Source organism: Manduca sexta, chromosome 25, assembly GCF_014839805.1.
Source record: "Manduca sexta isolate Smith_Timp_Sample1 chromosome 25, JHU_Msex_v1.0, whole genome shotgun sequence".
NCBI lineage: Eukaryota > Metazoa > Arthropoda > Insecta > Lepidoptera > Sphingidae > Manduca > Manduca sexta.
Genome location: NC_051139.1, coordinates 8996218 through 9010498, shown reverse-complemented (window position 1 = coordinate 9010498; position 14281 = coordinate 8996218). Strand labels below are relative to the sequence as shown.

The 14281-nt window shown below is 34.2% G+C and overlaps 1 protein-coding gene across 7 annotated transcripts in view; it reads right to left on the bottom strand.

The window, feature by feature from the left end:
- The window catches only part of LOC115450822 (protein grainyhead), a 125670-nt gene that overhangs the window by 21186 nt on the left and 90203 nt on the right, over window positions 1-14281 (bottom strand). For 6 of the 7 annotated variants that reach the window (XM_030178971.2, XM_030179052.2, XM_037442628.1 and 3 more), the window contains 2 exons: window positions 12521-12678; window positions 4341-4503 (listed from right to left, as the gene is read on the bottom strand). In XM_030178971.2, the coding sequence (XP_030034831.1) occupies window positions 4341-4503; window positions 12521-12678 (321 nt within the window). The remainder of the gene's footprint in view (window positions 1-4340; window positions 4504-12520; window positions 12679-14281) is intronic. The other variant, XM_037442627.1, reaches the window with a different exon arrangement.

Here is a 14281-nt window from a genome sequence, read left to right as displayed (position 1 = left end):
CGTTGCTACGAAAGTGAACACAATGATATCAGTGTGCCGATAAAAACTTGTGTAAAAAATGCTCTGAATGAGTACGTGTGCAGCAGACACGCAATATGTACGACGACGCTGTTGTACGAGTCCTTCGAATATGTACGAGCCACTAGTCACTACCCACTGCTCTATCATTCAGAATATATAAATTCAACGGAAGTTTATAAGTAACGCTTAAAAGGTATAAATTATCATGGTATGCAAATTAAATAGGTATGTATGTATCGACATAATATTAAATTACTAGTCTGATTTCATGTTGCCACATAGTGTCGCATAAATAAATCCATAATTATAAAAGAAAATTGTTTCCTATGTTTCGTATAAATAGGCAATAGGAATTAATTATTTACATTTTGGTGTGTTTGTTTATTGTGTTATATAACTACACTCAAAAACCGTGACCATGAAGGCTGCAAAGTCTTCGAAACGTCGGGAGAAAAATAAAAAACAAAAAACCGCGATAGAATCCGGAAAATTAGTTTAATTTCAATGTACACTCAAAAATTAATTATGTTAGTTCACAAGTTAATTCTAAAAGATGCATCGTCGCACGATTGTTTAACGGTTGTACTTGTTCAAAAACCATGATTAATGATTACAAATTTATATAAAAATGTCGCGGCGCATAATTATTTAGCGAAGTTACAACCCCTTCATCCAGTGATTCAGTGAAGTAGAATATCTTGCAACGGCACCGCTTTATTGCAGATGATTAATTACCGCTGCACCATGTGATTGATCGACATGCTTTCATAATGTTCTTTCATATTAAAACTATTTTCATAGAGTTATATGTTTTTAAATTATTCAAGTTTGCCGAAGAATTTTTTAGGTGAACAACATTTTAAAATTCTATTTATCATTCTGATTTGAGATGCAAATGATTCATGTGGTATTCGTGGCGTGTGAACATGAGTGGTGTTAAAAAAGTACAAGCTCGACGGCAGCAGAACTTAGACAGTTGAAAAATGTAGATTTTGTGTTGTAGGTATTCATTAGATGAAACAGCGTATACGATTATATTTGAGGCGAAAACGAAATCCAGCCAAAACAACGGCGGTGCCCGACGTAATTACAAACCCGCCACGCACGTCCTGTTCTCAGGCAAAATCTCTGTTTACTAAAAGAAATCGCACTGTAACCGTTTTTTGGCACGCAAATTCATTTCCAATTCGTATTGCGTGTGACTTCACAAATTTCAACCATACTTGATAAAGAAGAAATTGTTTTTACATTAATAACTATCAATAATTTTTAATTTCATTGCTTTCAAAACCGATATACAGTTATATCTACCTAGTTTCTAATAATATCAACAATAAGTAAAGTAATTAAAAATTACTTATATATTTTCATGATGAATGACGAAATATAAATATGTGACATGCCTAAAGACATGTTGCAAATGTGTCTATACTCTAGTCATGATCTCTATGGCCATAAATGTAAGTCATCGGAATTTCCGTAGCAATATTGTAATCATGTTTATAACATTCAAAAATCTTGTTAAGGAACACGATGTTTACCGCTTGGTAATTATTTTATCATAATGCAGAAGGGTTATTGTTTGCGTACGATATACATCCAAGCAAAGGAGCCGTGGCCTGGCAGCGGCGCGCGGCACTGCGGCTCCGCGTCCGGCGCGGTCTCCCGGGGCGGTCATTGTGTTCCTACTCGTATATGGCGAATGTCAAAAGCGTCGTCTTAATTATCGGGCGCGGCTATACAATGCGGACTCGATTGCGGCGAGATAAGCTTCGCGTACCTATCTCACTTCGTATTGAATGTGATACTGCATTCATGTTACTTCGGCTCGGCCGCGCCGCTCGCGCTCGCCCGTACTTGCGGCCCACTTACTGCCATAATAATAACCGCAAATGTATGTCTCATTGTGTCTTCAATTATTCGATCTAAGCTTTAAGAATTTAGTTAAGCGTATTATAAAAAATGTCCGAGGCCGAGGTGACGGCTTATAGTTGTTAGGCCATACTGAGTCCGGATTGTTTCAAACAGACGGTTTCACAATAAAGTTTTCATGAAAAATATTGGTTCACAAAAGTGTTTTATTACTGGAATCAGCCGATAAAAACCACTGAAACAAATATAATTAAGAATCGTGGACCAATACTTCGTTGTGTTGTGAACCAATGTTCCTTAAACCTCAAGTGATTACAGGCAAGGCGGTTTGAAAATTTTATATTCATACGATCTAAGACGATCTGGCTTTAATAAGTCATCACTTGTACAAACAATAATAACAAAAGGATAAATAACATTTTATACAATAATGTGCCATTGTCATATTTCCGGACAAGTATATAATAGCATCTTGTTAAGTGTTGAGTCTCACGGCAGGTTTAAACAACACTAACATCACAACAATACCTAAATACCTACTTCGATTATATAAACCAGATTAACCAGATTACCGAAAGTGGATTTTCTGGTTTTTCAAGAATATACAGTTAATTTATATGATGTAGTGCAATTTCATTGTAACACGCCGCTAGTGATGGATGCGGTAATGATAGATGATACAGTATTTTTCTCGGGAAGTGTCGCGAAACAATGATACGGAATTTCCGATTTCCACGAGCACACGTGGATATCGGCGAGGATTTATCTTTGTCTTTACTTAATTTTCCCATGATTTAATGGTTGGCCGAGTCACGCTAGCGAGTCATTATTGAATTGTATTCAACGTGAAGAATTTATGTTGCAGTTTAGGTATTTCTGACAATACAACAACTTGCCTTTGTTTATAGTGTGCTGCACACATAATATTGTGTGCTCCAGCGATTTTGTTTTGTTTTGTAATTCGATCGCGTACGTTATAAAAAAATATGAAAGTGAATATAGTAAGGGAGGTGAACAAGATGCGGTAGCCGAGAGCGAAGTGAAACTGACACGAGTCGCCTGCGGTCGCACCCCGCGGGTATCCGACGCGCCCGTTCATGCGCGGTGTTTGGCGCTCGGCGCTCAGTGCCCGCAGACCACTTATATCCAGTCAACATTGCGCATCGCAACCCAAAAACTCGATCAATCATATAATTTCATACAATAGTCAGAAAAATCTTATGAACTTATGATCAATACTGTTATATCGACTAATATCGGTGAACATCTTAAAACCACGTTACCGACCGTAAAAATATAATATACCCGCTATTTAACTTATGTCATATTATATCATTCGGTTAAGGTAAGCTTTGCTGTAAAGTTCGCGCTATATTTTTTTAAGAACGAAAATCTGTATCTTATATATAATATTTTTTTTGTGGAATATGTTAAAACTTTTATAGAACTTGATTTAAAAAAATTATCTCTTATGTTCGTCGGTTACTTGTGTCATGTCACAGTACCCCCTGTTTTACTTATGACAGTCCGCAAAACATTGCGTAACATTAGTATTTCGATTTGGCAAGTAATTGACATGAATATTTTTTATGGTACTTCATTAACATAAGTTTTATTTAAATATTCTCTTATTGTGTAGTATTATAGCTGATTTCGTTTTATCTGTTAGCAATAATGTAAAATATTGTTGGTGCAAACCATTCATTCAGTTATAATTACCGCAATGGTGAAAGATTGTGTAATTCACTACAATCGAATATGCAAAATGTTTGGAATTGACAAAGCTTGTATGTTATATCAATGTAATAAATTTTTAGTCATCACGACGTGTATATCTCTTAATTAAAATATTACGAAATTAGTAAAAAAAAGCTTTTTAAATGTATCTACATATTTCTTCTACACTGATACAAAAATTGTTGTAATTTTAAAATAACAGAACTGTATAAGAACATTTTTTGCAATACAAATGCTTTGAAAATTTGAGTAATTGCACCAACCCACAAACAGTTGTCCGATTGCAGCGGGACAAAGCTCGTATTACAATGTCGTGGGTGCGCGTAGGCTAACCAATAAAATTATGTGCTTTACATTCAGCTCGTAAATTATGTACTCGCACATCGATTGTATTTCCGCACAGTAGTAACAATTTTATACATTTTATTTTACCGTTCACCCATTACAGTTAAATAAATAAAGAGGTTCGAGAGACGCTGAGTGCGCGTTGTTTTACGATTCCTTGCAAGTTACAGTGCGCCGCGCCGGCGCAGCTTTCTAAGGTCTGCTACAAGTAAACATCCGGTGCAGTTAACGCGTATGCTTGTAATACACTTCGCTGATAATAAATTCTAGAATTTATCGTACTTTTATAAACTTCCTTTGCGAATTTTACAAATTCGGATATGTTTAAAAGAATACAGACAGATGTTTGAAATAGAAAGACTAACCTTGACAGTCTGGTTTTTAAGTGGTTTGTCAGGATCGTGAATGTATTCCAGTGTGATCCCGTAGAACTGGCCTTTATTGATGTAGGTGATCCGGTCATCCTCGCGCCTCTGCGAACTGCTGCTTGCTGTCTCCAAGTGATACTTGAAGCCATAGGGGGAAAACCTAAGATAAACACGAATATAAACGTTAATATCAAAATCTACAAAATGGTGTGTATCACTTACATGTAAACCCAGAGGGGTTTGTGATTTTAGATAACACAAAATGTCGCGCATTATGGAGTAGCGCAGTAGGCTAGTAGGCATTATAAACATTATTTTCTTGGAACATAAAATGCAAAACGAGATCTTGTTTGTGAAACATTTAGAAAAAGTGCGATTTCTTCTTTGAGATAGTTATCTACGGATACAGGTTCTCAACAATAAAGTTTCCATGAATTAAGGCAATAAAAGTGTGCAAAAAGTGGAAATCTTAATTGCGCCGCTACAGTAAAGTTTGTCAGCGAAGCAGTTACATAAAAGAGCAGAAAACCAGTCGGCGGCTGGTGATGAAAAACTATGTTTTCTCGCGATTTCCTAGTACTAGATGGTCGGAAGGAAAACCCCGCTAATTTAGCGGACATCGCGTGCTGAGAGTCGTTAACAACACCGCGTGCGAGTGGCAAGCCTCGGCGGCTGCGGCGGCACGCGGCCCGTGCCCGTGCCGCGCTCGCGCCGCACCGAACGCCGCGCGTCCCGCTCCGAGCCGAGCTTGTCGCTCAGCCGATCTCGGCGCGGCCCACGCGACACCGCAACACAATGCTACACTGGAAAACGCGACGTCATTATCGACTCACTCTATTGTGGTTTGCGTTTGATTACACAACCAGATAAATACCTATAAATCTTAACGAAATATTTGATCTCTGAGTAAATTGCTTCCGACCGACGACGTGACGTGTTTAGTCGATGCAGTTTGCAAATCATTATTTAAAATAATTTGGTAAACAGCTTTGTTGATGTTGCCGATTTAAACCAAACCCGAGAAGATAAAAGCCGTGTAATGCAAACTGGAATCGACGTTGACGGATCGGTCGCAGCGGTGCTCGCCTATCTGATGCTCTCTAAGTGATTCCGACCGCAATTTACATTTGCAACGTTTCTCTGCATTGTCATTTTGTCTTCTCCTATCCTTTGTTTACTCGATCTAGCCGTTCTTGATGTGTTGTTTCCCTATCATCACATTAAGCTTGTAAGCTAATGATCCCGAAAAGGATTTATTTATTAGACGTTTTAAAATTATTAAATCTGTATAATCTATTCAGTTTATGCTATGTGCACAACTCACGCATGTGAACGTACTCGCATGTGTGAGTTCTGTAATATATAGCACATTGTTTTCCAATGAGGTTCATTACAAATTTCAGCAGCGCAACCGCCGAAAAAAGCTCTTCCTGAGTGAAGACAAGGGCTTCGCCTTTTATGAATAAATCAATCGATGAGGCGCGGAAATTGATGTGTGCATAAAAAGTCTCGGAGCGTAGCGGCAACAAAATACTCCGAATAAAAAGACAAACCGCGATAACAGACCGAAAGGCCAGTGTCCCGCGGAGAGGCGGCGCGCTCCTCCGTCAAATTAGATGCGCATAAATCGCTCGCTCCTTATTTACCCATATTGGACACAATAAAAACAATCTCACTCGTGTCTAAACTTTACATACATATTTTTATAAACTTTATTGATACTCATTAAAATAATTAAAAATAATAAATATGTATATACAGCCTAGACAAGTTTAAAAGTTCCCATCAAAAAAACATAAAATGATTGTTTTAGTATTTGATCTGATTGAAAATCAATCTAAAATAAAACATTAATTGCTTACAAATTAACATACATTTTCAAAATATATCTCATAAAACATAAACAAAATATTAGGTATCTTATACGTATGTGTCGGAGAATATATTCACCGTCTGACAGTATCATTATTCGATGGAAATTTAAACACCATTGTGTGCAATATACAGATGAATCTTTTGATGGACAGGAGGTTTTCAATAACTTGCAAAAGATCTTATTCCATCTATAGTACCATATACCAATAAAATGATGCAAAATTGATCGCAGTATATATGTATAATTTAATATAATGTACATTGTAATATGTACATGTAACGCTTACTGTATTACCTTACGTGCGGAAAGACTACGACAATTATTTAAGCAAAATTGAAAATATGAATGAAACCGTGTTGTATGCCACCTAACCGCAAACTATAAGGCCAGTAGTTAATTACGAAGGTCGTCGAAGTTGAAACACTTCAATATTTAATAAACGGCCGACCCCTGCATGCGTATCGCAATGAATCTTTCACATGTAATAAATTTCATTTAACGTTATTTTTTCTGAAACATCTTAACGTAATTACACGGCAATGGGCTATGAAAATAATGGTTTTATTTAGTTATTTTTAAATCGATGATGGTCATATAAGATATAATGAATAGAGAAATGTTTATAGAAGATGCGCGTGTTGGTGTCACGTGTGAAGTTACCCTTAACCAAGAGTAAGAGGGCCAGTCGCGGTGCGGTGCGGAGTCGTCGGGCATATAGCGGCGGGCGGCTCCGTGGTTAATGAGAACGCTTAGCCCTATTAATGGTGGCTCACTGATTGCCGGCTGCGTCTGACAGCTGACACGCAACGTTACCACCATCATACCATCGCTAGATAACCATTATTTGTTGCTAACGTTCCTACAAACGATTAAAACGTAATGTTTCCAGCTACTAGATGATAGAGTACACAATTACTTAATAGGATCCATTAACGAAAATGTAATTAAACTTACACAATTGAATAGTGATATTTTACTAACGAGCTCTTATATAAGTTCAAGGCATATTTTAAAATAATTACACATTTATCAGGAAGCTTATACTGATACTTGTACTTTATTATACGATACTTTGGGATTTAAGATAATATTAGATGGAATTTTTAAATATTTTTAACACACTTACAATTCTGTAATAATACAATGGTAACATATTTTCCATTTATTTCATCATGTGATAAAATAGATAACAGCATACAACTTTACAACTAATCGAAAAGCGGAATGGAAATGTGGCTTCAATACTTAACATTGGCGTAGGAATGTTGTTTAAAGTGTGCATTCATTTGGCTTAAGCGGACAGATGTTAGGTTTGCGTGTACACTGCAATCCTGAGGCATTGCTCCTATATCGCTCTCCACATTATAAGCCGTGATAATGAACTTGTATATTGAGAGACGTATCAAAGGTAACTGTATCTTATTAACGTTTAATTTTGCCAACTTAAATGCCGATGTAATTTTACCTGTTTATAACCTTTTCTTGAAGAATACAATTAAATTACAAAAAAGCAAACCTACCTATGCATTAAGAAGTTCGAACTCTCTAATAACGTGAGCACACGTCACTTAATTAAGGTGCTATTGCTTTTAAAAGCTCATTCTTGTGTGTGTTGAGTATTCGACATTCGACAAGTAAATAAAGACTATTCGAGACGGTGGGTATTGGCTCAGTACTTAACTGGGCAGTAAGCAATAGTTCAAACATTTGTAAGGGTGTCTCGTTGGGAGTCGGAACATTTAGGAACCTTGTGGAGAGCGGGGAGTTGGTAATCAGGCGGCAAGGCGGCGAACGAGCGCTTGTCTGCACCCAAAGTAATTTAAGAAGGTAGAAGCGACCGCGCTATTTGGCCCAAATGCAAGCAAGTAATTATCGAGATAATAATGCTAATGCACTTATCATGTCGACGAGTGTTTCCGCCGCGTCGCGCCCGCGCCGCTTTTTATACTATTCTGTTTGTAGGGTTAATATGGCTTACATCGGTATCGATACTTTAAGAAAATTATATGTTTGACACGGAAATAATAATAAATGCAGAAAATATAAATGTCATGGCATGTTTGGTACAATATTATATAATGACTAAAAATATATTTTGCATAAATTATGATAAGTAAATAGGTATACGTGGAGTTAAATTTGTACGAAATACTTACGTTTAATTACTAGAATCCAGTCCAAAATGTGCGCGTGTAAATTAATATATTTTCATTATTTAATAGTCACTTAATACGGGGCGTGCGAAATGCGCATGATTCGACGCATGTCAGTCAAGCCGCGAATAAGTAGATAACATGTTTAGACTATATCCAGCTGGTATGTACATAACTTTCATACTGCACACTGTGCAGTGTGCACCCTATAAATTATACATGTATTGCTTGTATCTACGTGTGATAAAAGTCTGTCAAGTCGCCAGTACGTTCAACTACTCAAGCGTGTCTATTATAATACAAAAATACTTATATCATTCAACGTTGTTAAGTCATTGGCATGGTGATAACCGAATACAATTACATTTTAACCATGTAGGTTATTATTTTTAACATATATCAATAGATACAAATACTCAATTGTGATAGTAATGGACTAATGATATCGTTACTACTAATATCGCTTATAAAATTGAACAAAATATTTTCTTATAATTATCAGGTTATCTCGTCAGGAATATCAATTAAGACATGTATTGTTCATTTATTGTTAATTGTATTAGACGTGGAAGAAAAAGTGCATCAATTAAAAATTCAAATGAAAACCTACTCTATTATTGCAGGTAATAATGAATTAAAACAGACTTATTAACGTAACGTTAAAGACAACTAATAGTTTAGTGTACCCGCTAATAACTAATTATCTCTTGATAAATGTTAAGCCCAATTAGGTAAGTATCGGCATCAACGTGAGTCATTAACTTGAAATATTTCCATGCCTACATACTATGGGTTTATATCCTTTTAGAACATAATCTTACACATACCTATCTTTGAATATGGCGCCATAAAACAATAATGTGGAATTATATATATTTTAAAGCTTAAGTATTTGGGTATCAGAGTTCTAAACCACCAGAAGGAAGATCGATTTAATTTTGCCAGACATTTCTTTTCAATTAAGACCCATGATTCAGAGAGACTTTTATTGTATTGGCCCAGTAACTGATACGAGAAGCTACAACATTTAGTTGCATAACATCGCTAGGTTAACGACTATATTATTTAAAAAATGTGTAATTGCTATTTTTGCATCTTATCCAATCGAAATCCTATCCGATGTTAGAAACCAGGAGCTACTAAAAATAACTTTTTACAATCAGTATTATTATAATCTGTGTAAAAAACGTAACATTTAAAAATATATTTTTCGCTACTTAGGCGGAAATTAGTTGATGTTATAACAAATTACGACTAAAAACAAGTCAAGTTCGCCTAACTTGACAAACTTTGAGAAAAAATTACTTACACAACTATATAATTACTAGTTGTTGTATATTTTTTTACAACTTTAATTAACCTATCAATCCTAACAAGTGTATATTTGATATGGTGTAAATTTAATATCTAGTAGATTTTTATATACCTCTAGTATCTAAAGCCATCATAATATGTTTCAAAACATAACTACAACATTCTGATATTGGTAAATAGATCATATAAAAATTATAAGTAACAAACAAATTTTATAAATTCAATTGAAAGCAGATATTTGATTATTTTGTAACATTTCATTGAGAAACCAATAATAAACTTACAGATTAGCTCACGCCTACGTGTTTATAATCATTTCAGTGGTTATGTTTTTGTACGACCTACTTCCATTTTATGAGTTTCAACGCGTCAAAAGCATTGAATTTCGTATTTAAATATCTAAGATATAGACATGGAAATTTAAATAAACAAACACATAAAATAACTCGTGGTTATCTCGGCGTAAAGTAATCTTGGTCGAAGATTTGCATACATACACAAAACTATAAAAAATATCTTAATAAGACTTGATATAGCGTGAATTTTTATTTAATTTGCTCACATAATAAAATTACTATTGTATTGTATAGAGTATTCTATATTAGTTTTACCGGAAATTATTACTTATAGAAAACGAGGTTGCCTCTGCATCTATCATTAATATCAAAATATACTTTTTTAACTATAAAACCTTCAAATTTGGCAAGAAGTAACCCTACATTCATTGGAAGTGTAACACTTTTATAAGTACGTAACTCAGATATCAATAAGTTATGCTTGGAATGCACATACTAATTCTGTAGATTGTTGCAGGAAATCATTCTAATTACGACCTCTAAACCGTTTCACTTAAAATATGTCATCTGTAAATCCAATTATCACCTCAATCAAGATAATAACTTAGAATTCATACAAAGACAAATTAATACGATTGTAATATTACGTATGTATCCCAGATAATCTTTAAAATACAAATAAAATTATATGCTGGTATTTATAAATGCATAAATTTCATTCCTTTTGTGAAATTGATTACAAACGACCAATCAATATCGCTTTCAATGCAATTATTTTGACAGTTAATGACTGCTATTTCGTCGGAATACGTAAAAACAATTAAGCCATATTAGGCTTTCAAAAGCAAATTAGCTTGTCAGTTTAGGAAATTACTAATTTACATCCACTTTTACTGGTGTATTTAAACCTCACGGAATACCATTTAGCACCTCTTAAAAAATTATCCCGTTGAAGCGAGGCAAGTATAAGGGAATTGAATAGCGTTGCCGGCGAACGACGGCGCATCACACGATGGGAATTCGAATTAACTTATTTTTCAAAAGAACTTGCCCATAGTGTAAATTGATCTGCGGTTTTTATAATTCATTTAGATTAGATAATAATTGGAATCTACAAAAATATATATAGTTAATGAACTTACTATAAAAAAGTTTACTGCAATATTGTATATGTTTATTTTCATCATTTGCAAAATCAGTAGAAATATACTATCAAGTACCTAAGTCCTGTTCAAAGAAAATTTCAAAAACATTTCTCACGTACATATAACTAATAGTATGAACACTTTAAATGAGAAATTCTGGTTCTATACAATTGTGTTAGTATCTCAAATTAACTTTCTGTTATCTAAACAAATTAAAGTCAATTACAAAAGTTAATACAATTAAAGTGTTAACGTTACTATATAGAGACATATTATTTTCTAGTAAAATGTGTGATAGTTTACAATGGCATAAGGCAAGACTAGTGTTCAAATACCAGCCACAAAATAATATTTCCTGGAAAGGGCCACATTATAACAGTCGTACGGAAAGGTGCCAAGTGGTCAGTCAATATGGTTGCCTCTACTCACACCAACAAATTACCTGCATATAAGTAAACGTTTCAATAAAATTGCCTCTACTATTTACTTTGTCCGTTTCTAAATACCATATTTCCTTCGGATTTTAATTAAATGGTCGGAATCCGGAGACTATAAAGAGAAAACCTGCTATAGGTATGGATATTAAGAAATATGTATTTTTAGAAATTTGCCGAGAAGAAATAATTTTACAGATTTATTAAGTCAAATGTAAATAGAGATATTATGATTACCCAATTTAAAAACAGAGCACAGGAACTCAATACGCAAATCCTGGCAAAAAAATAACTGGCAAATTAAGAGATATAATATGAATTGACTTGAACTAAACCGTAGGATATTAACAGGTGTGAAAAAGAATTGCAAGAAAACTTGATTACAAACTTGTAGTGGCCAAACGGAAACAAGCCTAATTTGAATCATGTGAAATATTCCTAAAACCACTACAAAACTTGATTTGTAATGGCCTTCAGAAAAGTCTCGGAAGTTTTAACTTAGCGTGCCTTATAAATAATTACTTACGTTCCTATTAGGTATTTTTTTCTTATAACTTTGATTATAGCCATGGAGGAAATTCTGATTAAATGAAAGTTTAAATATGGGATCATTTAAAACTTGTCTCGATCAAAATATGAATTGTAGCTATAATATTATTTCGAGTGTTTAATTATGTCGACTTCCTCACGTTGATGCCTTAACCGTTCATTGCTATTAAAAAAGAAATCATAGAGTAACACTGGCTGCCTACTACATTTTTATCTCCATTGATAATTTTCTAATGCCTATCTCATAGGACTTACAGTACATACGTATAATAAATTTATGGTAGCACCTTAAGGTTCAAAATTGGAGCTCATAAAATCGATACGAAATTATATCTTAACTACAATACTGGCTTTATAATCGGTAATCAGTTTAATAGAGTGATCATATACACAGCAAAACGATTACTCACAGTTTAGCGATTTGTATCTTGTCGGCATCATTTTGCCTGCCGAAGTCATGCCAGGGGCGCGTGCGCGGCGCCTGTGCGGGCGAGTGGTGCGCTGACGGCGTGCCCCGGCCGTCTTCGCCGACGCCGGGCTGCTGGCAGATTACCGTGTAGTCGAACGACTGCGCGGACAATAATTTATATTTTAATCCTACTAAACATGTTAAAAAAATTACATGTAGCTCAACCAATGATTTAACGACAGGGTTTATTGTATATAATATTATTTATACAAACATAATAAACTGCGCACAGTGCGTTGCATACACTACATTGATTCTGATGGATGATTTGTATTAAACCAAGAAAAGTTAATAATAGGACATTCCAACTGGATTTTAAAGTTCTTTAGTGTTTTCTAATTAGATATTACAGTGCAAATATTTAGTTTATTTTGTCTTTTAACCTCTGTTTTGGTAACCTAGCGATATTTTATTTTTATTGGATTTAAGATCGTTTTAAAAAAGCGTTCTAGGAATAGCCGCATTCATCTAACACCTACTTTTACACTAGCTCTGTACTAGTAACTGCATACATGCGGTTTAAGCAATTTCGATTGTGTTAGTTTGGCTTCTATTTTTTGTGAATTCTGACACTAAAATCTTTGTGGTCAAATTCTAAATTCAAAATAAAAGCACACAATACAATATGATCTTATTAGTCGGAACAATTTGTGGCCAATCATTCATATATAACTAAAATTTTACAATTACTTATTTTATTTTACGTTGAAATGTATTGTATCATTAAGTGTAACTTAATATTTTAGTTCAAATAAAATATAATAAATAGTCACATAGGTGAATTTGTTGACTTGTGATCTAGTTGTGAATTTTCAAAATAAAAGGAATTCGTTCTTATTAAGAATTACTATTGGTTATATAAGGAACTTATTTATATCTACATACATATTTCAAGGCCATTCAAACCTTATGGAAACTGATTAATGTATTCAAAGCCACTTTAACTCAAATGTTTTCCTCAAAAATATTATACTTACATATGGTTAATATTGATCGACCAATAAGCGTTAAGGTATAGTATACGTCGCAATATCGCATAAATTACGTCTAATTTGCAACTAATTTATGGTAATTATTACACATTAAAATATCATTATAATTACGTCAACGACTCTACTTAGTATTTTGACATTTATTTTAATTCATTCTAATTTACTTCCCCTGTATTTCCTTTTGACAAAAAAGATCACCACCAGTTAGAATAGTTTAAGCCCTTGCTTTCTTCCCAATGGTTTTGTTATACAGATTCTACGCATATTGAAAGAAACTTTAAACATCTATGTTTGGCTAAAGCATGACCATGCCGTGGGGGATATTAGCCTTTTTGGAAATACTTAAGGTTATAGCTTAAGGTCAATTTTTCATACATTTTGTTTCACCTTTAATCTGGGTAACTAATCAAGTATTGACAAGTAAAGAATTTAAATTCACGTCTAGTTAGTGATTAGTTCTCGCAGTTGAAAGAAAAACGTAAAAATAATTAATATGCATGGATATTTCGGCCTTTAAAATTTCGTCGTATTAAATTAGTAATTAGTCAATACTTGTTTAGTTACCCAGATTAAAGGTGAAACAAAATGTATGAAAAATGGACCTTAAGCTATAACCTTAAAAAACAATAATATGAATGTCGAGATTGGCGTAACTCTCATAGAGTCATAAAGCTAATATTTATTTTTGGCTACATTTGGCACGAAACGAA